General features: G+C 45.3%; 1 protein-coding gene across 1 annotated transcript; it reads right to left on the bottom strand.

Moving 5' to 3' along the window:
- Positions 1–8184: 8184 nt before the first annotated feature.
- On the bottom strand, positions 8185–10721 carry LOC308149463 (uncharacterized protein). The gene is made up of 2 exons (XM_080522319.1): positions 10239–10721; positions 8185–10034 (listed from the first exon to the last, which is right to left on the bottom strand). The coding sequence occupies exons 1-2, from the start codon at positions 10387–10389 to the stop codon at positions 9058–9060; spliced, it is 1128 nt and encodes a 375-aa protein (XP_080378445.1). The 5' UTR covers positions 10390–10721; the 3' UTR covers positions 8185–9057.
- Between the last annotated feature and the right edge of the window lie 16230 nt (positions 10722–26951).

The raw sequence follows: 26951 nt of genomic DNA, 5'->3' as shown, positions 1-26951 counted from the left end.
GCATGGCCACATCAGTGGCCATTCTCAGGGGAGTGGGAGTGGAGGAGATATGTGAGGCGGCGTCTTGGTCGTCGCCATCACCTTTTGTACGGTATTACTTGAAAGATATTTCTTCCTCATCCTTTTCTCATTCTGTCCTCAGTTTTGCTGATGACTGATGTAGTGGGGAAGGCACTTGGATTACCCTGGTCATGGGGATTCTATTCAAGTGCTGTCAGGATGAATACGGATGTGCCTGGGGAGGGGACCCTCCTCCAGGACATGTTCCGTTAGATCTACAACCCTACGTGCTCACGTAAGGGCTAGATCAGTGATATTTCTTCCTCATCCTTTTCTCATTCTGTCCTCAGTTTTGCTGATGACTGATGTAGTGGGGAAGGCACTTGGATTACCCTGGTCATGGGGATTCTATTCAAGTGCTGTCAGGATGAATACGGATGTGCCTGGGGAGGGGACCCTCCTCCAGGACATGTTCCGTTAGATCTACAACCCTACGTGCTCACGTAAGGGCTAGATCAGTGGAGCAGACTCGGTGTGGGTTGGGCCAACTTTTTAAGGTTGTCTTGAACCAACATCAGTGGTCAGCTCCGGGTGCCGCTGAGATTGTTTTCGGACTAATAGTCTCAGTGGGGGTACATTTGGCCTCGCTCGCTCCGCCTAAACCAATAGGAGCAGAGCTCCCCTATGGGGCGGAGCTCCACGATATAGAACGATAGTTATGGAGATAGACTCAAGTTCTATGAGTGGAGCGGAGCCCCATAGGGCTGCTGGCCCACTTCGACTTGTTCAAACCCGGCTGTATTGTATGTTTGGGAGAATGAGGAGCGAAGGACGCCCCTTTATATAGCACCCCAGGGCGGGCGCAGGCATCGAAAAATTCAGTCATTGGCTACTTTAGGTAGCGGGGTAAACCAATAGGAGCAGAGCTCCCCTATGGGGCTCCGCTCCACTCATAGAACTGGAGTCTATCTCCATAACTATCGTACTCCGGCAAGTCTTTCCCATTCAAGTCAATTGAGTCTGGCTTAAGCAGTGGCTTCTCAAAGATATTTGTAGACTGTCTTCTCCAGTGTCTGAATCTCCAACTTCACAGGGCATTTGTAGAAGTGGGAGAGCAGTGCCTCTGTGTAGCCAATCAGGAAGTAGAATTTCTGTGGGGGCAGTTTCTGCAGCATCAGAGCACATATCACCAGCACATTACCTCGCCTCTTTATCACAAGCTCATTGGCCAGACAGTTATGGAATGTTCCGAACATGAAGCGTCGCACAGACACATCCTCTACTGTACGATCAGCTGCTCCTCCCTCCCCTTTGAGGTTACCTAAGAGAGAAAAAGATGTGAGGGTTAGCATTGACACACTGTACTACAGCAGTTAGTTTGTTCACGTTCATAACGAATAAGAGGTAACTGATAAGTTTCCAGTTGAGGCCTGAAATGAGCATAGACAGTTTTCTGCTTGATGGCTTTGTTGAATAATATCAGAATTAGAATGTGAGAGGCAGGAAGGCTGGCAGCTCACTGGTGGCCAATGTGATGTGGGTGAAGGGCCTGCTCATAGTTCAGTGGTCTGTCTCCTTTCCCCACACGAATACGGGCTGCCTTGTTCTGCAAAGACAAAATAAGGTATATCAGAAACAGGGCAGAAAGACAGGCAATGAACACAAAATGTGGTCATGCAACAACTGGCCTGCCCATGATTTGGAAAGGTTTTGTTTGAGCACAATCACTACCTTGTGTCCTCTCTTCTTCAGCGCTGGCAGAATTCTGTCCAGTATGAGGAACTTCCCAGATTATATATATATTTTTTTTTTAATAATAATAATGGAAATTAGTTTGTCCACGTGTCACCAGATTGCGTTCGTCTCTCACCCCTGAACATGTTAACATGATCATCTTTCTGAACAAGAACCAGTAGGCCTGCCGCCTACAGTCTCTCGCTGGAGTTTAAATTTAAGTTAAGCTGGACGCTCTTAAGGACACTAACGTTTTCAGTCATCCTCCTATTTGTGAGTAACTGTTTTTTTACTGCTCCTATGGTGAGTTACTTATTTTCTATATTTTTATTGATAACGTAAAATGTGTTTTTAAGTTAAACAATTTAGGCTACTCACTGCCTTGTTTAAGAGGATTGTTATCTGACTGTAGTGTCTAGTTTGAATGTGAATGAATGAATGTGTGCAATAGCAACACAAATAAAGTTTTTTCCCCAAGGAAAAAAAAAAAAAAAACTTTAATGAACTTTAATGAAAAAAAAGGTTATCAATTAATCGATAATTGATCGTTAATTCTTGCGATTATCGAAAAAGAAATTTTGATCGTTTGCCCAGCCCTAGTCTGCACCAGCTCCTCGTCAATCTGCAGGGGGGGGGGGGGGGGTCATACATACAGTCATCTGTAACAGGCGTCACACTGCTGCAAACACCATTGCTTCCTTGAATTCTGACCTCACACTAGCCTGGGTCCTCCGTATGGATATACATCAACACACGTGACCGTCACAAAACACCCAAGGTTAACCTGCTATCCCACAGAAATGGCAATTTAAGGCACAGGTGAGTGGGGGGATTTAACTTGAGCAGTGAGTTTACCATATCCACTCAGTTACACATACAACATTCATTAGCACCGTTGCTAAAAATAATTTCTCATTAGCAGTCTCAGCGCTTCTGTCAGGGTAGTGATGCAGCCAGGAGTGAACCTACCTTGAGGAGGAGCTCCTTCTGCCTGCCGCTAGGGGGGGCTGCAGCACCCTCAGCACCCCCCTTCCCGCGTGCGTCCCTGCTAGCAAACAAGTTTTTCAGTTGTCAAACATGAGTTGGTAAGTTCTGTTATGTTTCAAATGTCTGCTTTGTGCAAGCCTCGCTGCAGCTGTTAGCCGACTAGCTAGCAGACTTGTGATAACTTCTTGCTATCGACGTTATTACAGTGATATTTGTCGACCATCCGTCTAACTTAGCAAATGTATGAAATGTTAACAGCTTGAAGGAAGAACCACGCAGCGTGTCCGAGTCTGAGGGAGCACAGGGTACAGCGATGGAGGAGACCGTGCCTGACACCGGTAGGGCTGTTGACATCTTTTAAAAGTTAGGAATGGGATGAAAGTGTTCGTTTTCTTCTAACGTCAGGTTTGTCTACAATACGTGTAAATCTAGCTGCAGCAGACGGAAGATGGAGTCCCTGAAGTTCTCCTCACTAAGGACATGGAGGAAGAGGAGAAGCAGTTGATGGAGGAGCGAGTGAAAAAAGAGATGAGTGTTAGTTTTCTTCTAACGTAATTTATTTTTTCTCTATTTTCAAGTCGGAGGAAAGAAGCGTGGGCGTGAGGAAGATTACAACATTGCCGATGTCAAGTCTGAAGAGGTAGGCTAACATACTTTGAAATGGGGCAAATGGGCCTAGTTAATAGTTTCATTTTGATTTAATTGTTTGCATGTTTTTGTGTTTCAGGAAATGATGTCTAAGGCCAAAATAGCTAAAGTGGAGGAAGAGGAAGAGGTAAGGAATTGTAATCACAATGTAAGGGATACATTTTATAGTTTTCAGCCTATTTTATAGCCTGAACCACCATAAAGGGATGGTTCAGCCTATATTCATGTTTAGGTGAAATATCATCGGTTCTCATAGTATCAGTTGTCCTCATAGGCCAGTAGTGGAATCCTGTATGACCTTTTCTACTGTCCTACCTAGGCCTGTAGTGTATCCTCGATATAAATATAATAGGATGAGAATGGATCAGGCTAAATAATCCTATGATGGCATCTCTGCCAGAAGACAACAAATGTAATGCTGAATTTATAAGGTCACTATTGTATTCTGTCACTGTAATAGTTTTTAGGCATATCATTAATTCAGTTCTGACTGTATTTGAATGCTCTTGCACTGCTAATTGAGTGGTTAAGATTACTTCACTTACCTTTATGAGTTTTCACAGTAATTTTGTGGAGTGTTGTTGATATCAGGGTATCCGCGGTGTCTTGAAAAGTATTAAAAGTTGATCAATCAATTTTGGGAAAATCAAGACCCTTAATAAGGGTTAGGGTTAGTGGGGTGTCCTGCTACACAAACGGGAGATGGGGATCCTGCGTTATGAGCCATTGCTGGTTCATGTGACCTGGTTTGCACAAGGTGTAGCCTACTTACAGTTCACATAAAAAGGTAAAGTATGCAGGTTCCCAGAGAGCTGATCTGCGTTGTGGTAAATGGTAATTTATTTATTGTGTTGTCTGTTTCAGAGTGAAAAGCCACGGGGCTTTGCCAGGAACCTTGACCCAGAGAGGATCATCGGTGCATCAGACAGCAGTGGTGAACTGATGTTCCTGATGAAATGGTGAGTCTCACATGCACAAATGCCGACCTTGTACTTGTTGTCAAGTCACACATTCACTCGTATTGCTTTTTGTAGTCACTTTGGAACCCAACTTTGTTTGGAACCCAACTCTACATGGCAATACTTGAAATTGGGGGTGTTCATGATTAACAGTTATTAGATTACGTCTAGTGATCGCAAGGTCGGCAGATCGTTGGTTCGAACGCCGGCTGGCTACATGTCGAGGTGTCATGGGCAAGACACTGAACCCCAAATTGCTCCCAATGAGCAGGTCAGCACCTTGCATGGTAGCTTGCCACCATTGGTGTATGAATGGGTGAATGAGAGGCCATTGTAAAGTAGGGCTGCCACAAACGATTATTTTCATAGTCGACTAGTCACCGATTATTTTAACGATTAGTCGACTAATCGGATCATAAATTACAGCTTATCGCACAATTACTCAATCGCTCTTATTTAGCTATCATCTTCTAAATCAGCTTCTAAATTTAGCTTGAAGTTGTTAGTTGTTGTTGTAGGCATGTGCTAACTAAAAATAAAGACAATTAAAATGATTGTTCACTCAAAAATAGATATTTTAATGAACTTTGCAGATTTATTTCTGGCATCACATGCATGTAATGTAATGTAAAGAGTAGTAGAGAGTGCAAACTGCTGAGTAAAATGAGGTAGGCTAGGCACTAGGCAACCAAAAGAATACAAAAACAAAAATAAATACTTGTACAGAGTACAAAAGTTTTGCTTTGCTTCACTCATCTCTGGCATCAAACATACATTTTAAATGTATTGAATAGTGCTGCAAAATAAAATGAGGTAGGCACTAAGGCAACTAAAAAAGAGCAATTATCCACAAAAAGAAATGTTTGTAGAGAAAAGGTTCGTCAGCAACCATGGACAAGGGTCTCATATCCTTAACCAGCATGTTCAGGATTGATCCGGTCAGGACGGTGGCTTGCTGGGGTGTGCACGTTGGCATCTTGACAAGATAACTATCCATAGTAGAACGCGCCTTCTTAGCACTGTAACGTTAAGACAACATTTTTAGCTATTTGATAAGTATCGCTTTGATGACAACGTTACAGCACATAACGTAAAATAATGTAAGAAGGCTTTTAACGTAACGATATCGTTAGCCAATAACAAGCTAACTAGCTTACCGAGACGAGCCATCGTCTTCCTCGTCATCTGCCACAACGTGCTTCCTTTTGAGATGCTCGCGCATCATAGACGTGCTGCCATGATAAGCGAGTTCAGCTTTGCAAATTTTACATTTCACATTCTTTTTTTCAACGTTGTGGTTGAAATGCCCCCACACTTTAGACGTACGAGGACGGGAAGACATTTCTCTGTTTGTTTTTCCGGGGATGTCACGTGTGCCCCGGATGACCGACACTGCGCATGTACATCAAAGACACTGGGAGACGCTAGCCAGTGGCAGCTTCAGGGAAGAAAGCGAATGCTTATCGCTTATTTCAGCTACAAAAAAACATGCGACGACGTCGATTACCAAATATGTCGGCGACGATTTTGGTAATCGACGTCGTCGCGACTAGTCGACTAATCGTGGCAGCCCTATTGTAAAGCGCTATGGAATAAGGCGCTTTAAGTCAGTCCATTTACCATTTAGATTAACCGTTGACTAGAAATGTAACCGGTTATTCTTATTGATTGATTTGATTCATTTAGTAAAATAACATTGGCAGATGGTGGTGGGTTGATAAAACCAGAGGTGTAAGTTTGATAATTAAAAAAATTGACTTTCTGCTGGGTTTTTCCCTAACTGAAAAAGGGTCTTAGATGGGGGTCAGGGGAGAGTTATGGCTGCTAGGGGGGTTTTAGGACGGCTTTTAAGGCCCATTCCCGATTCCCTTCCCTACGGCTCGTTTTGGAGTGCTGCTCACTTTGGAGCCACGGCCTCTGAACAGAGCCACAAGGCGTAGGTAGTGGTTGAAATCTTTCCCAATTAAATGGGACAACCCTTCAAGACCCTGATGGGTCATCAGTAGTGTCATAGAAAAACATTGACGTTAGTGATTCATTCACAATTTAAATTTTTACACTATCAATCGATCAAACACGTCAAATCAAGTCATCAAATAACAAATAACAATACTTAATTATCAGACCATGACAGAATAACAGTGCTCTGTAGGCTATCAACTGTGCTCCTACCGTGCCAGTCTGCACTGATATAGGACAACCGTGCAACAACTTCGTGGCTTTAGTTAAATTCGGGTGTCATATGCCATCAAAGGGGGGAAATACGACATGGAAATATGTCAAAATGCATGACTATCATGCCCAAATCAGCCGTAAAATATGTAACATTAGGTAGATAACGTTAGTAGACACGGAGCGCAGTTTTAGTTTAATAAGTGCAATAGCGTCATATGCCATCAAAGGGGGGAAATGCGACATGAAATGTTAAAATGCACCACTATCATGCACAAAACATGTAACGTCAGATAGATAACATTAGACACAGAGCGCAGATTTATTTTTATGGAGTTCTAAAATCCGATATGACAGGAACGCTGGAGAAACAGCCGCTGTCCATGTTATTAGTCAGCTACATGATATAACCCATCAATAATATGGCATAATAACAACTGTTCGGATTAGATTGCGTGTTTTGGTTCAAGAAGTGCCATAGCTATAGCTTCATGCCATCGAAGGGGGAAAATGCGACATGGAAAAATGGTTGTGCTTGTTATAAAGAAAAGGTCTATAATACATTGAAAGGACATTAAACTAAGATAATAATATGGTTATAATTTTTCAAATCTTTATTAACAAGTAATTACAGAGAAACTAATAACATTTGTGGTTGTCTTCCACATTGCCTAGAGCAAAATCTGATTTCTGATGATTCGCAAGGCATCCTGGGAGGTAGGGCCATGGGTCTGAATGTAGTCTTGTCATGAAAAATCTCCAAACAGAGCCATACTCTAAATGAAAACAAGAATTGGGACACCCCTACACGTGAACGTTCAAAACTGAGCCGAAGGGGTGTAATGGGATTGGCCCTAAATGGTCGATTCTGGTGGCTCGTAATGAATACTGGACATTAATCACAGACAATTTGATTGCCATTAAGTTGGCTGGTATACAGGCTATATGGTTTTACATCCTTACTATAGAATTACTAAAACTGAATCATAACCCATCCCTGCGTACTCCCTGCCTTTTGAAGTCCTCCTTACTACCGTACTTTTCATAATGCACTTCCAACTTTTGTTTACACTTATGTGAATCTGCCTTTTTATTAGGGACATTTTCAGAAATGTCTTAAATAAATACGCTTCTGTCCTTGCTAGTTTGTAAGCTTTGGGTTGCCATGGAAATGAGAGCATGACTGACATGATGGAAGTTTATCAAACTTGCTACTAAAGGTCTATAATTAGTATGAGTCCTGAGCTATTCTTTTTCTCCCTCTGCTCTACAGGAAGGGGTCAGACGAGGTTGATCTGGTTCCGGCCCGTGAGGCAAACACTCGCTGTCCTCAGGTGGTCATAGCCTTCTATGAGGAGAGGCTCACCTGGACTGAGGATGAGTCACAGTAGCACCTGACAAATGTCCCTGTTCAAATGTCCCTGTTCAAATGTCAAATGTCAAATGGCCCTGACAAATGGCCCAAATGGCCCTGTTCCTGCCATGTTTTGCAAATAAAAAGACAAACAGAAAGAGATTGTCAGGTTGATTTATTTTCCAATGAGGAATAGGTTTAACACCCAATGTGACATATATGTATTTCAGATCTTTGCCACTAGGGGGTAGTATTTAGAAAACAATGTCAGATGTGTTCTATGTGGTCTAATAATCTGTTTTATATCCCCCATAATTTTTCTTGAAGGAGAAATGGATCCGGGTTCTTATGGGTTAAACATGATCATGTTTATTAAGACCCAGCAGAAGCCAACCAAATAAACATATGTTTATAGCCACTCTTCAGTCCTAAGCAATGGGAGGAACTAAACGAAATGATATGGGAAGGGAATTATAAAAGTTACGTTGTTTGATATCTCAGGGTATCCGCGGTGTCTTGAAAAGTATTAAAAGTTGATAAATCAATTTTGGGAAAATCAAGACCCTTAATAAGTATTAAAAAGTCTTATCACGATTTTATGAGGTCTTGAATTTTGTAGGTATTTTTCTGAATTAGACTCTGTCCAAAGAGTTTGAGTCCTAAAAACTTTGAGTAAAAGTTCGTGAATTTATTAGTTTGATTAAAAAACAAAGATGAACCGGAAATTCTGTTGTATGATAGTGGTCTAGTCTATTGCAAACTCAAACTGTTAAGTTAAAGGTCTCACTGATGTAAACGGTTACAGCTCGAAATGGCGGTGAGGTCTGGAAAAATATTGACAAGGTCTTTAAAGGTGCAAATGGTTGAAACAATAGGTCTACTAATTGTTTTGTTATACAGTTGAGAGATGGGACATGTGACCAATCTCAAACATCGATCTCTGGATGCAAAAGCTAACAAAGCCTACTACAATAATGGAGTAAAACAACCTTATATTTTGGTTTATGATAAGGTAATTATAGCTGCAGCAAGATCAACAAACAAAAAGGGGCTGCTTTTGCATAATCATTTCACAATACAAACATATAAATCGCAGTTGAGAGAATGTGGTGGAACGTTGTTTTATTTCACCAAATAATCAAGGTTACCAATCCAGACCAATTTGTAACAATCAGAATACACTATCATTTTCATAGTAATATTTTAACTCTTCAGCTGAAAATCTCCCTGCTGCTTAATCAGCATGTCAAAGTCCTTCACTGTCCTCAGAAAGAAGTCTTTGATGTGTTGGAGTTTCTGAGCAGCGATAATGCGGACCACCAGGGTCTCTCCTAGGGCCTTGGCCTCACAGGGGCGGTGCTGCACCCCATGGGACGTGTTCCTGAAGGGCTCCACCACCAGCAGGCCTGAGCCTTGGGATGGAGCTCCCTTCTGGGGCCTTGAGGCTGGTGTCTCCTGGATGTTCTTTGCCAGATAATTTCTATAAGTAAGCAACAGCTCTGTGAAGTTCTGCAGGTAGTACTGGTTTAGTTCAAGGCGGCTTTCTGATGCAGAATCCACGGCCATTAGACGGTTGCTGTGGATACGCATGTGCACGTGGAACGCGGCGCCGTTCAGCCACTGTTTCATCCCAGCCGAGCTCATGCGCCGCTGCATCAGCATGCGTTCCATGAAGTCCAGTAGCTCGTACCTCAACTTCCTGTCGTAGAGTTCTAGAACCTCCGCCATCTTGGTCTGGTTGTTGGCGACTCCGGAGACCTGCTTCAGGTACTCGCTGACGAGAGTGGCGATCTGAGAGGAGGTGTCCGCTCCAAAGATGCGCTGAATGGGGTCAAGGCGTGATACCTGCCCCTTTATCTGGTGGGCTAGGACCTCGAAGAGCAGGGAGAGAGCCAGAGCTACGATCCCCACCCCCCCGTAACTCACCTTGGTACTCCCCCCAAAGGCTGACGTCAGGTCCCGGTTGAAGGCTGTTAGCTGTTCAGATGACAGGTTCTGCTGGATGGCAGCGTATTGCTGCTCCAGAGCAGTGGTGGAGTTGAGGGAGAGCAGGGTGATGAGGGTGGGGTCCAAGGTGATGTCAGGGAGGATACCTGCTTGGCTCGCCACTTCATACAGACAGTTGACAGTCTCTGGAGTCTCTGGAGTGCAAGCATTGTTCCCCATGGTAGGACTGCTGTCTAGAACCATACAATACAATACCATACAATCATTATAATCATAAACCATACTTAATATACTAGAAAATAAATTACATTTCTTCATTAATTAAAATTAATACAATATATACAATACAGTGATGTATGATATAAAACACTACAATAGAGTATGATGTGTCCAAAAACTATATGATACAATGTAATACGATATGATGCAATACTCACAATGATACAATACACAATTCTGTGCTCCAAAGACTAACACATGGGCTCCGGGTCTGAGGGACGGTGTACTGTCCAGGACACAAACATCGTATAAGCAAACAGTGGATTGCAGGAGACACATTGATAAGAAAGACTTCATCCAATGGAACATGCTCAACGAATCAGATCATCGTCCAATGAAAAAGCAGGTCATTGTCACTAACTGATAGGGCGACAAAGAAGAGACATGGTGCATGTTTGTGTTGGGAAGGAATCTCAACAGTCTAAAAGCAGCTTCCTCTCCTCGTCTCCTCCTCCACAAACGGGGTTAAACACCCCTGTCTGTAGCCGTATAGAGGGACCGTTATTTACATCAAAAACCCCTCCATGTCTATCAGGATCTGGCCCAGCTCATGAGCGTGCGGCCGGTTCTTTGATTATCAGGCATAATAAACCTGCGTCAATAAAGGGCATTGTTACACATAACAAACACTCTTTACAGACGGCAGCCCATCCCTTTCGAAATGACCCCACCTTGGGCTGTGCCACCTCCTCGGTGTGCAGCGGCGGCTGGGGTCATACAGAAATTCAAGCTTTTTCTGTCGACTGCACCACAACAGACGGCCCAGCCGCTGTCGTTGCGTTATGCAGAATGGCTAGAAGGGGCAGGTATTCTGTCGGGCTGGCTGGACAGGACATTGAGGAGGGGATATGCACTACAGTTCATTCAGCCTCCTCCGCCCTTCAGGGGCGTGAGAGAGACTGTTTTGTCCTGCCCGATAAAAACACGTGCGCTCCAGGAGGAGATTACGAATCTCCTAACAAAGGGCGCAGTGACAATGGTTCCGAGGGACCAGTGGGACATGGGGTGGTACTCCCCGTATTTCCTTGTCCCAAAGAAATCCGGAGGCATGAGACCCATACTAGATTTAAGGGTCCTCAACGAGAGAGTGGCGAAACGCCCCTTTCGTATGTTGACGACGAGGCGCCTTCTGTCTTGTATACAGAAGGGCGACTACGGAATCAGCATAGACCTGAGGGACGCGTATTTTCATGTGCCAATCACAGAGAGGCACAGGAAATTTCTACGTTTTGCCTTCCAAGGGAAGGTTTACGAGTACACGCGCCTGCCCTTCGGGTACGCGCTTGCTCCTCGAACTTTCTCCAAATGCGTGCAGACAGCACTCGAACCACTGAGGCGAAACGGGATACGCATATTAGCATATCTCGACGACCTACTGGTCTTGGCCCAATGCCCAAATCGAGCCATTCGGGACGCAACCTCACTGGTGCAGCACCTCACTCAGCTGGGGTTAGCTGTCAACTGGACAAAGAGTGCTCCGTGGCCGGCTCAACAGTTTTCCTATCTAGGCATTCAGTTGGATACTGCCAAGATGAGGGCCAGTTTATCGGCACCACGGAGAGCGACACTGACGTCAGCTCTCCGGGTGTGTCGAGTGACAAATACAATCACCGCTCTGTCAATGATGTCCTTACTAGGACTGATGTCTGCAGCCCATGTAGTGGTCCCCTTAGGCCTATTACACATGCGCAGACTGCAGAGGTGGTTCGCACGACTGCGACTGGATCCAGTGAGACACCGTCGCAAGTTGATTGTAATACCGAGATCGGTCAAAACCGACCTGAGCTACTGGAGAGACCCGCGCGTCATCGCGCGCGGAGTCGCCATGGGCAGACCGGCATCCCACTACCCAGTCTTCACGGACGCGTCGTTGACTGGGTGGGGAGGAGTGTGGCAGGCAGGTTCGGTGGCAGGAAGATGGGGACCGTTGGAGACGCGTCACATCAACCTGCTGGAACTCGAGGCGGTGAAGTTAACGCTACTTCATTTTGCCCCGGTGTTAAAGGATCTGGACGTGTTAGTCAGATCTGACAACAGGACAACAGTAGCATACATCAATCGTCAAGGGGGAGTACGCTCAGCGTCACTTCATCGCCTAGCGACAGATGTATGTCTGTGGGCTGTCACACACCTGAGTTCGCTAAAAGCTCTCCACATTCCAGGTCTGCTCAACGAAGGAGCAGATCTGTTATCACGGGGAGGCCCGAGGGACGACGACTGGAGGTTAGCACCCTCCATTGTGTCTCTGATTTGGGCACGGTTCAGGCAAGCAGAAGTGGATCTGTTTGCGTCACGGACGAATGCGCAGTATCGCCTTTGGTTCTCCCTGCGCGAACAGGACAACCCGCCATTGGGAGTCGATGCATTCGCACACCACCCATGGCCGAGGGTCCTGTTATACGCGTTCCCACCCCTGACATCTATCCTCCCACTGTTGGCACGAGTGAGGTCAGAGAGGCTAGAGTTAATTCTTGTAGCCCCGGACCGTCCCGGAGCCCCGGGGTTTCCGGAACTGATGGAGATGTTGGTAGAGGGCCCATGGCCCATACCTCATCGACAAGATGCACTCTCTCAAGCCAGAGGCTTGGTGAGGGGGCCGCCTATGATGGGGGGCCCTCTCATGGCCTGGTTACTGAGAGGGACTTGTTAGAACGCAGGGGTCTGACAGACGCGGTCATTCAGACCATTCAGAGTGCGCGCGCAATCCACTGCAAAGGGATATGCGGCCCGCTGGCGAGTGTTTACACAGTGGTGTGAGGGACAGGACGTTGACCCAGTCTGCTGTCGGGTCGAAACGTTCTTGTGCTTCTTACAGTCGCTGTTTGACAAGGGATTGGCGGCGGGAACTATTAAAGTTTACGCGGCTGCCATCTCAGCTTGTCATGAGGGTTTTGCGACAACGACACTGTTCAGTCATTCGCTGGTTAAGCGTTTTTTGACTGGAGTGTGTAGGCTTAGACGCCCTCATAGGACTCTAATGCCAAAATGGGACCTGTCGATTGTGCTAGAGGCGCTGTGCGTGCCCCCATTCGAACCCATTGACACTGTGTCGTTGCGTTTATTGTCTCTCAAGACGAGTCTACTCCTCGCCTTGACTACGGCTAAGCGAGTGAGTGATTTATGCGCTCTCTCGACACGGGCAGATTGTTTGATCATATCTGATGACGAAACAAAAGCTGTGTTACGCCCTAACCCGGCTTTTATCCCTAAGGTTAATCGTGGGTTTAGGGTTCAGAGCTGTGCTCTGAGCGCCTTTTTTCCTCCTCCTCACGACGGAGAGAGGGAGAGGCGTTTACATTGTCTATGTCCGGTGCGCGCGTTGGCACATTATGTGAAGCGCACAGCAGGACTGAGATCTTCTCCCCAGCTTCTGATCTGCTACGGCGGACAGAAAGCCGGGGCACCACTCTCGAAGCAGAGGCTGTCCCATTGGATTTGCGAGGCGATTAGCCTCGCATACGAATCGAAGGGGCAGCCCGTGCCGACTGGCATTCGGGCTCATTCCACCAGGGGCATGGCCACATCAGTGGCCATTCTCAGGGGAGTGGGAGTGGAGGAGATATGTGAGGCGGCGTCTTGGTCGTCGCCATCACCTTTTGTACGGTATTACTTGAAAGATATTTCTTCCTCATCCTTTTCTCATTCTGTCCTCAGTTTTGCTGATGACTGATGTAGTGGGGAAGGCACTTGGATTACCCTGGTCATGGGGATTCTATTCAAGTGCTGTCAGGATGAATACGGATGTGCCTGGGGAGGGGGCCCTCCTCCAGGACATGTTCCGTTAGATCTACAACCCTACGTGCTCACGTAAGGGCTAGATCAGTGATATTTCTTCCTCATCCTTTTCTCATTCTGTCCTCAGTTTTGCTGATGACTGATGTAGTGGGGAAGGCACTTGGATTACCCTGGTCATGGGGATTCTATTCAAGTGCTGTCAGGATGAATACGGATGTGCCTGGGGAGGGGACCCTCCTCCAGGACATGTTCCGTTAGATCTACAACCCTACGTGCTCACGTAAGGGCTAGATCAGTGGAGCAGACTCGGTGTGGGTTGGGCCAACTTTTTAAGGTTGTCTTGAACCAACATCAGTGGTCAGCTCCGGGTGCCGCTGAGATTGTTTTCGGACTAATAGTCTCAGTGGGGGTACATTTGGCCTCGCTCGCTCCGCCTAAACCAATAGGAGCAGAGCTCCCCTATGGGGCGGAGCTCCACGATATAGAACGATAGTTATGGAGATAGACTCAAGTTCTATGAGTGGAGCGGAGCCCCATAGGGCTGCTGGCCCACTTCGACTTGTTCAAACCCGGCTGTATTGTATGTTTGGGAGAATGAGGAGCGAAGGACGCCCCTTTATATAGCACCCCAGGGCGGGCGCAGGCATCGAAAAATTCAGTCATTGGCTACTTTAGGTAGCGGGGTAAACCAATAGGAGCAGAGCTCCCCTATGGGGCTCCGCTCCACTCATAGAACTGGAGTCTATCTCCATAACTATCGTACTCCGGCAAGTCTTTCCCATTCAAGTCAATTGAGTCTGGCTTAAGCAGTGGCTTCTCAAAGATATTTGTAGACTGTCTTCTCCAGTGTCTGAATCTCCAACTTCACAGGGCATTTGTAGAAGTGGGAGAGCAGTGCCTCTGTGTAGCCAATCAGGAAGTAGAATTTCTGTGGGGGCAGTTTCTGCAGCATCAGAGCACATATCACCAGCACATTACCTCGCCTCTTTATCACAAGCTCATTGGCCAGACAGTTATGGAATGTTCCGAACATGAAGCGTCGCACAGACACATCCTCTACTGTACGATCAGCTGCTCCTCCCTCCCCTTTGAGGTTACCTAAGAGAGAAAAAGATGTGAGGGTTAGCATTGACACACTGTACTACAGCAGTTAGTTTGTTCACGTTCATAACGAATAAGAGGTAACTGATAAGTTTCCAGTTGAGGCCTGAAATGAGCATAGACAGTTTTCTGCTTGATGGCTTTGTTGAATAATATCAGAATTAGAATGTGAGAGGCAGGAAGGCTGGCAGCTCACTGGTGGCCAATGTGATGTGGGTGAAGGGCCTGCTCATAGTTCAGTGGTCTGTCTCCTTTCCCCACACGAATACGGGCTGCCTTGTTCTGCAAAGACAAAATAAGGTATATCAGAAACAGGGCAGAAAGACAGGCAATGAACACAAAATGTGGTCATGCAACAACTGGCCTGCCCATGATTTGGAAAGGTTTTGTTTGAGCACAATCACTACCTTGTGTCCTCTCTTCTTCAGCGCTGGCAGAATTCTGTCCAGTATGAGGAACTTCCCAGATTATATATATATATTTTTTTTAATAATAATAATGGAAATTAGTTTGTCCACGTGTCACCAGATTGCGTTCGTCTCTCACCCCTGAACATGTTAACATGATCATCTTTCTGAACAAGAACCAGTAGGCCTGCCGCCTACAGTCTCTCGCTGGAGTTTAAATTTAAGTTAAGCTGGACGCTCTTAAGGACACTAACGTTTTCAGTCATCCTCCTATTTGTGAGTAACTGTTTTTTTACTGCTCCTATGGTGAGTTACTTATTTTCTATATTTTTATTGATAACGTAAAATGTGTTTTTAAGTTAAACAATTTAGGCTACTCACTGCCTTGTTTAAGAGGATTGTTATCTGACTGTAGTGTCTAGTTTGAATGTGAATGAATGAATGTGTGCAATAGCAACACAAATAAAGTTTTTTCCCCAAGGAAAAAAAAAAAAAAAACTTTAATGAACTTTAATGAAAAAAAAGGTTATCAATTAATCGATAATTGATCGTTAATTCTTGCGATTATCGAAAAAGAAATTTTGATCGTTTGCCCAGCCCTAGTCTGCACCAGCTCCTCGTCAATCTGCAGGGGGGGGGGTCATACATACAGTCATCTGTAACAGGCGTCACACTGCTGCAAACACCATTGCTTCCTTGAACTCTGACCTCACACTAGCCTGGGTCCTCCGTATGGATATACATCAACACACGTGACCGTCACAAAACACCCAAGGTTAACCTGCTATCCCACAGAAATGGCAATTTAAGGCACAGGTGAGTGGGGGGATTTAACTTGAGCAGTGAGTTTACCATATCCACTCAGTTACACATACAACATTCATTAGCACCGTTGCTAAAAAAAAATTCTCATTAGCAGTCTCAGCGCTTCTGTCAGGGTAGTGATGCAGCCAGGAGTGAACCTACCTTGAGGAGGAGCTCCTTCTGCCTGCCGCTAGGGGGGGCTGCAGCACCCTCAGCACCCCCCTTCCCGCGTGCGTCCCTGCTAGCAAACAAGTTTTTCAGTTGTCAAACATGAGTTGGTAAGTTCTGTTATGTTTCAAATGTCTGCTTTGTGCAAGCCTCGCTGCAGCTGTTAGCCGACTAGCTAGCAGACTTGTGATAACTTCTTGCTATCGACGTTATTACAGTGATATTTGTCGACCATCCGTCTAACTTAGCAAATGTATGAAATGTTAACAGCTTGAAGGAAGAACCACGCAGCGTGTCCGAGTCTGAGGGAGCACAGGGTACAGCGATGGAGGAGACCGTGCCTGACACCGGTAGGGCTGTTGACATCTTTTAAAAGTTAGGAATGGGATGAAAGTGTTCGTTTTCTTCTAACGTCAGGTTTGTCTACAATACGTGTAAATCTAGCTGCAGCAGACGGAAGATGGAGTCCCTGAAGTTCTCCTCACTAAGGACATGGAGGAAGAGGAGAAGCAGTTGATGGAGGAGCGAGTGAGTGAGATGAGTGTTAGTTTTCTTCTAACGTAATTTATTTTTTCTCTATTTTCAAGTCGGAGGAAAGAAGCGTGGGCGTGAGGAAGATTACAACATTGCCGATGTCAAGTCTGAAGAGGTAGGCTAACATACTTTGAAATGGGGCAAATGGGCCTAGTTAATAGTTTCATTTTGATTTAATTGTTTGCATGTTTTTGTGTTTCAGGAAATGATGTCTAAGGCCAAAATAGCTAAAGTGGAGGAAGAGGAAGAGGTAAGGAATTGTAATCACAATGTAAGGGATACATTTTATAGTTTTCAGCCTATTTTATAGCCTGAACCACCATAAAGGGATGGTTCAGCCTATATTCATGTTTAGGTGAAATATCATCGGTTCTCATAGTATCAGTTGTCCTCATAGGCCAGTAGTGGAATCCTGTATGACCTTTTCTACTGTCCTACCTAGGCCTGTAGTGTATCCTCGATATAAATATAATAGGATGAGAATGGATCAGGCTAAATAATCCTATGATGGCATCTCTGCCAGAAGACAACAAATGTAATGCTGAATTTATAAGGTCACTATTGTATTCTGTCACTGTAATAGTTTTTAGGCATATCATTAATTCAGTTCTGACTGTATTTGAATGCTCTTGCACTGCTAATTGAGTGGTTAAGATTACTTCACTTACCTTTATGAGTTTTCACAGTAATTTTGTGGAGTGTTGTTGATATCAGGGTATCCGCGGTGTCTTGAAAAGTATTAAAAGTTGATCAATCAATTTTGGGAAAATCAAGACCCTTAATAAGGGTTAGGGTTAGTGGGGTGTCCTGCTACACAAACGGGAGATGGGGATCCTGCGTTATGAGCCATTGCTGGTTCATGTGACCTGGTTTGCACAAGGTGTAGCCTACTTACAGTTCACATAAAAAGGTAAAGTATGCAGGTTCCCAGAGAGCTGATCTGCGTTGTGGTAAATGGTAATTTATTTATTGTGTTGTCTGTTTCAGAGTGAAAAGCCACGGGGCTTTGCCAGGAACCTTGACCCAGAGAGGATCATCGGTGCATCAGACAGCAGTGGTGAACTGATGTTCCTGATGAAATGGTGAGTCTCACATGCACAAATGCCGACCTTGTACTTGTTGTCAAGTCACACATTCACTCGTATTGCTTTTTGTAGTCACTTTGGAACCCAACTTTGTTTGGAACCCAACTCTACATGGCAATACTTGAAATTGGGGGTGTTCATGATTAACAGTTATTAGATTACGTCTAGTGATCGCAAGGTCGGCAGATCGTTGGTTCGAACGCCGGCTGGCTACATGTCGAGGTGTCATGGGCAAGACACTGAACCCCAAATTGCTCCCAATGAGCAGGTCAGCACCTTGCATGGTAGCTTGCCACCATTGGTGTATGAATGGGTGAATGAGAGGCCATTGTAAAGTAGGGCTGCCACAAACGATTATTTTCATAGTCGACTAGTCACCGATTATTTTAACGATTAGTCGACTAATCGGATCATAAATTACAGCTTATCGCACAATTACTCAATCGCTCTTATTTAGCTATCATCTTCTAAATCAGCTTCTAAATTTAGCTTGAAGCTGTTAGTTGTTGTTGTAGGCATGTGCTAACTAAAAATAAAGACAATTAAAATGATTGTTCACTCAAAAATAGATATTTTAATGAACTTTGCAGATTTATTTCTGGCATCACATGCATGTAATGTAATGTAAAGAGTAGTAGAGAGTGCAAACTGCTGAGTAAAATGAGGTAGGCTAGGCACTAGGCAACCAAAAGAATACAAAAACAAAAATAAATACTTGTACAGAGTACAAAAGTTTTGCTTTGCTTCACTCATCTCTGGCATCAAACATACATTTTAAATGTATTGAATAGTGCTGCAAAATAAAATGAGGTAGGCACTAAGGCAACTAAAAAAGAGCAATTATCCACAAAAAGAAATGTTTGTAGAGAAAAGGTTCGTCAGCAACCATGGACAAGGGTCTCATATCCTTAACCAGCATGTTCAGGATTGATCCGGTCAGGACGGTGGCTTGCTGGGGTGTGCACGTTGGCATCTTGACAAGATAACTATCCATAGTAGAACGCGCCTTCTTAGCACTGTAACGTTAAGACAACATTTTTAGCTATTTGATAAGTATCGCTTTGATGACAACGTTACAGCACATAACGTAAAATAATGTAAGAAGGCTTTTAACGTAACGATATCGTTAGCCAATAACAAGCTAACTAGCTTACCGAGACGAGCCATCGTCTTCCTCGTCATCTGCCACAACGTGCTTCCTTTTGAGATGCTCGCGCATCATAGACGTGCTGCCATGATAAGCGAGTTCAGCTTTGCAAATTTTACATTTCACATTCTTTTTTTCAACGTTGTGGTTGAAATGCCCCCACACTTTAGACGTACGAGGACGGGAAGACATTTCTCTGTTTGTTTTTCCGGGGATGTCACGTGTGCCCCGGATGACCGACACTGCGCATGTACATCAAAGACACTGGGAGACGCTAGCCAGTGGCAGCTTCAGGGAAGAAAAACGAATGCTTATCGCTTATTTCAGCTACAAAAAAACATGCGACGACGTCGATTACCAAATATGTCGGCGACGATTTTGGTAATCGACGTCGTCGCGACTAGTCGACTAATCGTGGCAGCCCTATTGTAAAGCGCTATGGAATAAGGCGCTTTAAGTCAGTCCATTTACCATTTAGATTAACCGTTGACTAGAAATGTAACCGGTTATTCTTATTGATTGATTTGATTAATTTAGTAAAATAACATTGGCAGATGGTGGTGGGTTGATAAAACCAGAGGTGTAAGTTTGATAATTAAAAAAATTGACTTTCTGCTGGGTTTTTCCCTAACTGAAAAAGGGTCTTAGATGGGGGTCAGGGGAGAGTTATGGCTGCTAGGGGGGTTTTAGGACGGCTTTTAAGGCCCATTCCCGATTCCCTTCCCTACGGCTCGTTTTGGAGTGCTGCTCACTTTGGAGCCAAGGCCTCTGAACAGAGCCACAAGGCGTAGGTAGTGGTTGAAATCTTTCCCAATTAAATGGGACAACCCTTCAAGACCCTGATGGGTCATCAGTAGTGTCATAGAAAAACATTGACGTTAGTGATTCATTCACAATTTAAATTTTTACACTATCAATCGATCAAACACGTCAAATCAAGTCATCAAATAACAAATAACAATACTTAATTATCAGACCATGACAGAATAACAGTGCTCTGTAGGCTATCAACTGTGCTCCTACCGTGCCAGTCTGCACTGATATAGGACAACCGTGCAACAACTTCGTGGCTTTAGTTAAATTCGGGTGTCATATGCCATCAAAGGGGGGAAATACGACATGGAAATATGTCAAAATGCATGACTATCATGCCCAAATCAGCCGTAAAATATGTAACATTAGGTAGATAACGTTAGTAGACACGGAGCGCAGTTTTAGTTTAATAAGTGCAATAGCGTCATATGCCATCAAAGGGGGGAAATGCGACATGAAATGTTAAAATGCACCACTATCATGCACAAAACATGTAACGTCAGATAGATAACATTAGACACAGAGCGCAGATTTATTTTTATGGAGTTCTAAAATCCGATATGACAGGAACGCTGGAGAAACAGCCGCTGTCCATGTTATTAGTCAGCTACATGATATAACCCATCAATAATATGGCATAATAACAACTGTTCGGATTAGATTGCGTGTTTTGGTTCAAGAAGTGCCATAGCTATAGCTTCATGCCATCGAAGGGGGAAAATGCGACATGGAAAAATGGTTGTGCTTGTTATAAAGAAAAGGTCTATAATACATTGAAAGGACATTAAACTAAGATAATAATATGGTTATAATTTTTCTAATCTTTATTAACAAGTAATTACAGAGAAACTAATAACATTTGTGGTTGTCTTCCACATTGCCTAGAGCAAAATCTGATTTCTGATGATTCGCAAGGCATCCTGGGAGGTAGGGCCATGGGTCTGAATGTAGTCTTGTCATGAAAAATCTCCAAACAGAGCCATACTCTAAATGAAAACAAGAATTGGGACACCCCTACACGTGAACGTTCAAAACTGAGCCGAAGGGGTGTAATGGGATTGGCCCTAAATGGTCGATTCTGGTGGCTCGTAATGAATACTGGACATTAATCACAGACAATTTGATTGCCATTAAGTTGGCTGGTATACAGGCTATATATGGTTTTACATCCTTACTATAGAATTACTAAAACTGAATCATAACCCATCCCTGCGTACTCCCTGCCTTTTGAAGTCCTCCTTACTACCGTACTTTTCATAATGCACTTCCAACTTTTGTTTACACTTATGTGAATCTGCCTTTTTATTAGGGACATTTTCAGAAATGTCTTAAATAAATACGCTTCTGTCCTTGCTAGTTTGTAAGCTTTGGGTTGCCATGGAAATGAGAGCATGACTGACATGATGGAAGTTTATCAAACTTGCTACTAAAGGTCTATAATTAGTATGAGTCCTGAGCTATTCTTTTTCTCCCTCTGCTCTACAGGAAGGGGTCAGACGAGGTTGATCTGGTTCCGGCCCGTGAGGCAAACACTCGCTGTCCTCAGGTGGTCATAGCCTTCTATGAGGAGAGGCTCACCTGGACTGAGGATGAGTCACAGTAGCACCTGACAAATGTCCCTGTTCAAATGTCCCTGTTCAAATGTCCCTGTTCAAATGTCAAATGTCAAATGTCCCTGACAAATGGCCCAAATGGCCCTGTTCCTGCCATGTTTTGCAAATAAAAAGACAAACAGAAAGAGATTGTCAGGTTGATTTATTTTCCAATGAGGAATAGGTTTAACACCCAATGTGACATATATGTATTTCAGATCTTTGCCACTAGGGGGTGGTATTTAGAAAACAATGTCAGATGTGTTCTATGTGGTCTAATAATCTGTTTTATATCCCCCATAATTTTTCTTGAAGGAGAAATGGATCCGGGTTCTTATGGGTTAAACATGATCATGTTTATTAAGACCCAGCAGAAGCCAACCAAATAAACATATGTTTATAGCCACTCTTCAGTCCTAAGCAATGGGAGGAACTAAACGAAATGATATGGGAAGGGAATTATAAAAGTTACGTTGTTTGATATCTCAGAGTATCCGCGGTGTCTTGAAAAGTATTAAAAGTTGATAAATCAATTTTGGGAAAATCAAGACCCTTAATAAGTATTAAAAAGTCTTATCACGATTTTATGAGGTCTTGAATTTTGTAGGTATTTTTCTGAATTAGACTCTGTCCAAAGAGATTACGAATCTCCTAACAAAGGGCGTAGTGACAATGGTTCCGAGGGACCAGTGGGACATGGGGTGGTACTCCCCGTATTTCCTTGTCCCAAAGAAATCCGGAGGCATGAGACCCATACTAGATTTAAGGGTCCTCAACGAGAGAGTGGCGAAACGCCCCTTTCGTATGTTGACGACGAGGCGCCTTCTGTCTTGTATACAGAAGGGCGACTACGGAATCAGCATAGACCTGAGGGACGCGTATTTTCATGTGCCAATCACAGAGAGGCACAGGAAATTTCTACGTTTTGCCTTCCAAGGGAAGGTTTACGAGTACACGCGCCTGCCCTTCGGGTACGCGCTTGCTCCTCGAACTTTCTCCAAATGCGTGCAGACAGCACTCGAACCACTGAGGCGAAACGGGATACGCATATTAACATATCTCGACGACCTACTGGTCTTGGCCCAATGCCCAAATCGAGCCATTCGGGACGCAACCTCACTGGTGCAGCACCTCACTCAGCTGGGGTTAGCTGTCAACTGGACAAAGAGTGCTCCGTGGCCGGCTCAACAGTTTTCCTATCTAGGCATTCAGTTGGATACTGCCAAGATGAGGGCCAGTTTATCGGCACCACGGAGAGCGACACTGACGTCAGCTCTCCGGGTGTGTCGAGTGACAAATACAATCACCGCTCTGTCAATGATGTCCTTACTAGGACTGATGTCTGCAGCCCATGTAGTGGTCCCCTTAGGCCTATTACACATGCGCAGACTGCAGAGGTGGTTCGCACGACTGCGACTGGATCCAGTGAGACACCGTCGCAAGTTGATTGTAATACCGAGATCGGTCAAAACCGACCTGAGCTACTGGAGAGACCGCGCGGAGTCGCCATGGGCAGACCGGCATCCCACTACCCAGTCTTCACGGACGCGTCGTTGACTGGGTGGGGAGGAGTGTGTCAGGCAGGTTCGGTGGCAGGAAGATGGGGACCGTTGGAGACGCGTCACATCAACCTGCTGGAACTCGAGGCGGTGAAGTTAACGCTACTTCATTTTGCCCCGGTGTTAAAGGATCTGGACGTGTTAGTCAGATCTGACAACAGGACAACAGTAGCATACATCAATCGTCAAGGGGGAGTACGCTCAGCGTCACTTCATCGCCTAGCGACAGATGTATGGCTGTGGGCTGTCACACACCTGAGTTCGCTAAAAGCTCTCCACATTCCAGGTCTGCTCAACGAAGGAGCAGATCTGTTATCACGGGGAGGCCCGAGGGACGACGACTGGAGGTTAGCACCCTCCATTGTGTCTCTGATTTGGGCACGGTTCGGGCAAGCAGAAGTGGATCTGTTTGCGTCACGGACGAATGCGCAGTGTCGCCTTTGGTTCTCCCTGCGCGAACAGGACAACCCGCCATTGGGAGTCGATGCATTCGCACACCACCCATGGCCGAGGGTCCTGTTATACGCGTTCCCACCCCTGACATCTATCCTCCCACTGTTGGCACGAGTGAGGTCAGAGAGGCTAGAGTTAATTCTTGTAGCCCCGGACCGTCCCGGAGCCCCGTGGTTTCCGGAACTGATGGAGATGTTGGTAGAGGGCCCATGGCCCATACCTCATCGACAAGATGCACTCTCTCAAGCCAGAGGCTTGGTGAGGGGGCCGCCTATGATGGGGGGCCCCCTCATGGCCTGGTTACTGAGAGGGACTTGTTAGAACGCAGGGGTCTGACAGACGCGGTCATTCAGACCATTCAGAGTGCGCGCGCGCAATCCACTGCAAAGGGATATGCGGCGCGCTGGCGAGTGTTTACACAGTGGTGTGAGGGACAGGACGTTGACCCAGTCTGCTGTCGGGTCGAAACGTTCTTGTGCTTCTTACAGTCGCTGTTTGACAAGGGATTGGCGGCGGGAACTATTAAAGTTTACGCGGCTGCCATCTCAGCTTGTCATGAGGGTTTTGCGACAACGACACTGTTCAGTCATTTGCTGGTTAAGCGTTTTTTGACTGGAGTGTGTAGGCTTAGACGCCCTCATAGGACTCTAATGCCAAAATGGGACCTGTCGATTGTGCTAGAGGCGCTGTGCGTGCCCCCATTCGAACCCATTGACACTGTGTCGTTGCGTTTATTGTCTCTCAAGACGAGTCTACTCCTCGCCTTGACTACGGCTAAGCGAGTGAGTGATTTATGCGCTCTCTCGACACGGGCAGATTGTTTGATCATATCTGATGACGAAACAAAAGCTGTGTTACGCCCTAACCCGGCTTTTATCCCTAAGGTTAATCGTGGGTTTAGGGTTCAGAGCTGTGCTCTGAGCGCCTTTTTTCCTCCTCCTCACGACGGAGAGAGGGAGAGGCGTTTACATTGTCTATGTCCGGTGCGCGCGTTGGCACATTATGTGAAGCGCACAGCAGGACTGAGATCTTCTCCCCAGCTTCTGATCTGCTACGGCGGACAGAAAGCCGGGGCACCACTCTCGAAGCAGCGGCTGTCCCATTGGATTTGCGAGGCGATTAGCCTCGCATACGAAGCCCGTGCCGACTGGCATTCGGGCTCATTCCACCAGGGGCATGGCCACATCAGTGGGGCACCACTCTCGAAGCAGCGGCTGTCCCATTGGACCAAACCAATAGGAGCAGAGCTCCCCTATGGGGCGGAGCTCCACGATATAGAATGATAGTTATGGAGATAGACTCCAGTTCTATGAGTGGAGCGGAGCCCCATAGGGCTGCTGGCCCACTTCGACTTGTTCAAACCCGGCTGTATTGTATGTTTGGGAGAATGAGGAGCGAAGGACGCCCCTTTATATAGCACCCCAGGGCGGGCGCAGGCATCGAAAAATTCAGTCATTGGCTACTTTAGGTAGCGGGGTAAACCAATAGTAGAGCTCCCCTATGGGGCTCCGCTCCACTCATAGAACTGGAGTCTATCTCCATAACTATCGTACTCCGGCAAGTCTTTCCCATTCAAGTCCCTTGAGTCTGGCTTAAGCAGTGGCTTCTCAAAGATATTTGTAGACTGTCTTCTCCTCCAGTGTCTGAATCTCCAACTTCACAGGGCATTTGTAGAAGTGGGAGAGCAGTGCCTCTGTGTAGCCAATCAGGAAGTAGAATTTCTGTGGGGGCAGTTTCTGCAGCATCAGAGCACATATCACCAGCACATTACCTCGCCTCTTTATCACAAGCTCATTGGCCAGACAGTTATGGAATGTTCCGAACATGAAGCGTCGCACAGACACATCCTCTACTGTACGATCAGCTGCTCCTCCCTCCCCTTTGAGGTTACCTAAGAGAGAAAAATATGTGAGGGTTAGCATTGACACACGGTACTACAGCAGTTAGTTTGTTCACGTTCATAACGAATAAGAGGTAACTGATAAGTTTCCAGTTGAGGCCTGAAATGAGCATAGACAGTTTTCTGCTTGATGGCTTTGTTGAATAATATCAGAATTAGAATGTGAGAGGCAGGAAGGCTGGCAGCTCACTGGTGGCCAATGTGATGTGGGTGAAGGGCCTGCTCATAGTTCAGTGGTCTGTCTCCTTTCCCCACACGAATACGGGCTGCCTTGTTCTGCAAAGACAAAATAAGGTATATCAGAAACAGGGCAGAAAGACAGGCAATGAACACAAAATGTGGTCATGCAACAACTGGCCTGCCCATGATTTGGAAAGGTTTTGTTTGAGCACAATCACTACCTTGTGTCCTCTCTTCTTCAGCGCTGGCAGAATTCTGTCCAGTATGAGGAACTTCCCAGATTATATATATTTTTTTTTTTAAATAATAATAATAATGGAAATTAGTTTGTCCACGTGTCACCAGATTGCGTTCGTCTCTCACCCCTGAACATGTTAACATGATCATCTTTCTGAACAAGAACCAGTAGGCCTGCCGCCTACAGTCTCTCGCTGGAGTTTAAATTTAAGTTAAGCTGGACGCTCTTAAGGACACTAACGTTTTCAGTCATCCTCCTATTTGTGAGTAACTGTTTTTTTACTGCTCCTATGGTGAGTTACTTATTTTCTATGTTTTTATTTATAACGTAAAATGTGTTTTTAAGTTAAACAATTTAGGCTACTCACTGCCTTGTTTAAGAGGATTGTTATCTGACTGTAGTGTCTAGTTTGAATGTGAATGAATGAATGTGTGCAATAGCAACACAAATAACGTTTTTTCCCCAAGGAAAAAAAAAAAAAAAAACTTTAATGAACTTTAATGAAAAAAAAGGTTATCAATTAATCGATAATTGATCGTTAATTCTTGCGATTATCGAAAAAGAAATGTTTATCGTTTGCCCAGCCCTAGTCTGCACCAGCTCCTCGTCAATCTGCAGGGGGGGGGGGGGGTCATACATACAGTCATCTGTAACAGGCGTCACACTGCTGCAAACACCATTGCTTCCTTGAACTCTGACCTCACACTAGCCTGGGTCCTCCGTATGGATATACATCAACACACGTGACCGTCACAAAACACCCAAGGTTAACCTGCTATCCCACAGAAATGGCAATTTAAGGCACAGGTGAGTGGGGGGATTTAACTTGAGCAGTGAGTTTACCATATCCACTCAGTTACACATACAACATTCATTAGCACCGTTGCTAAAAATAATTTCTCATTAGCAGTCTCAGCGCTTCTGTCAGGGTAGTGATGCAGCCAGGAGTGAACCTACCTTGAGGAGGAGCTCCTTCTGCCTGCCGCTAGGGGGGGCTGCAGCACCCTCAGCACCCCCCTTCCCGCGTGCGTCCCTGCTAGCAAACACGTTTTTCAGTTGTCAAACATGAGTTGGTAAGTTCTGTTATGTTTCAAATGTCTGCTTTGTGCAAGCCTCGCTGCAGCTGTTAGCCGACTAGCTAGCAGACTTGTGATA

The sequence above is a fragment of the Nansenia antarctica genome, assembly GCF_963989245.1.
Source record: "Nansenia antarctica genome assembly, chromosome: 2".
Taxonomy (NCBI): Eukaryota; Metazoa; Chordata; class Actinopteri; order Argentiniformes; family Microstomatidae; genus Nansenia; species Nansenia antarctica.
The sequence above is the reverse complement of the archived record's forward strand: the minus strand, read 5'-3'. Positions and strand labels throughout refer to the sequence as shown.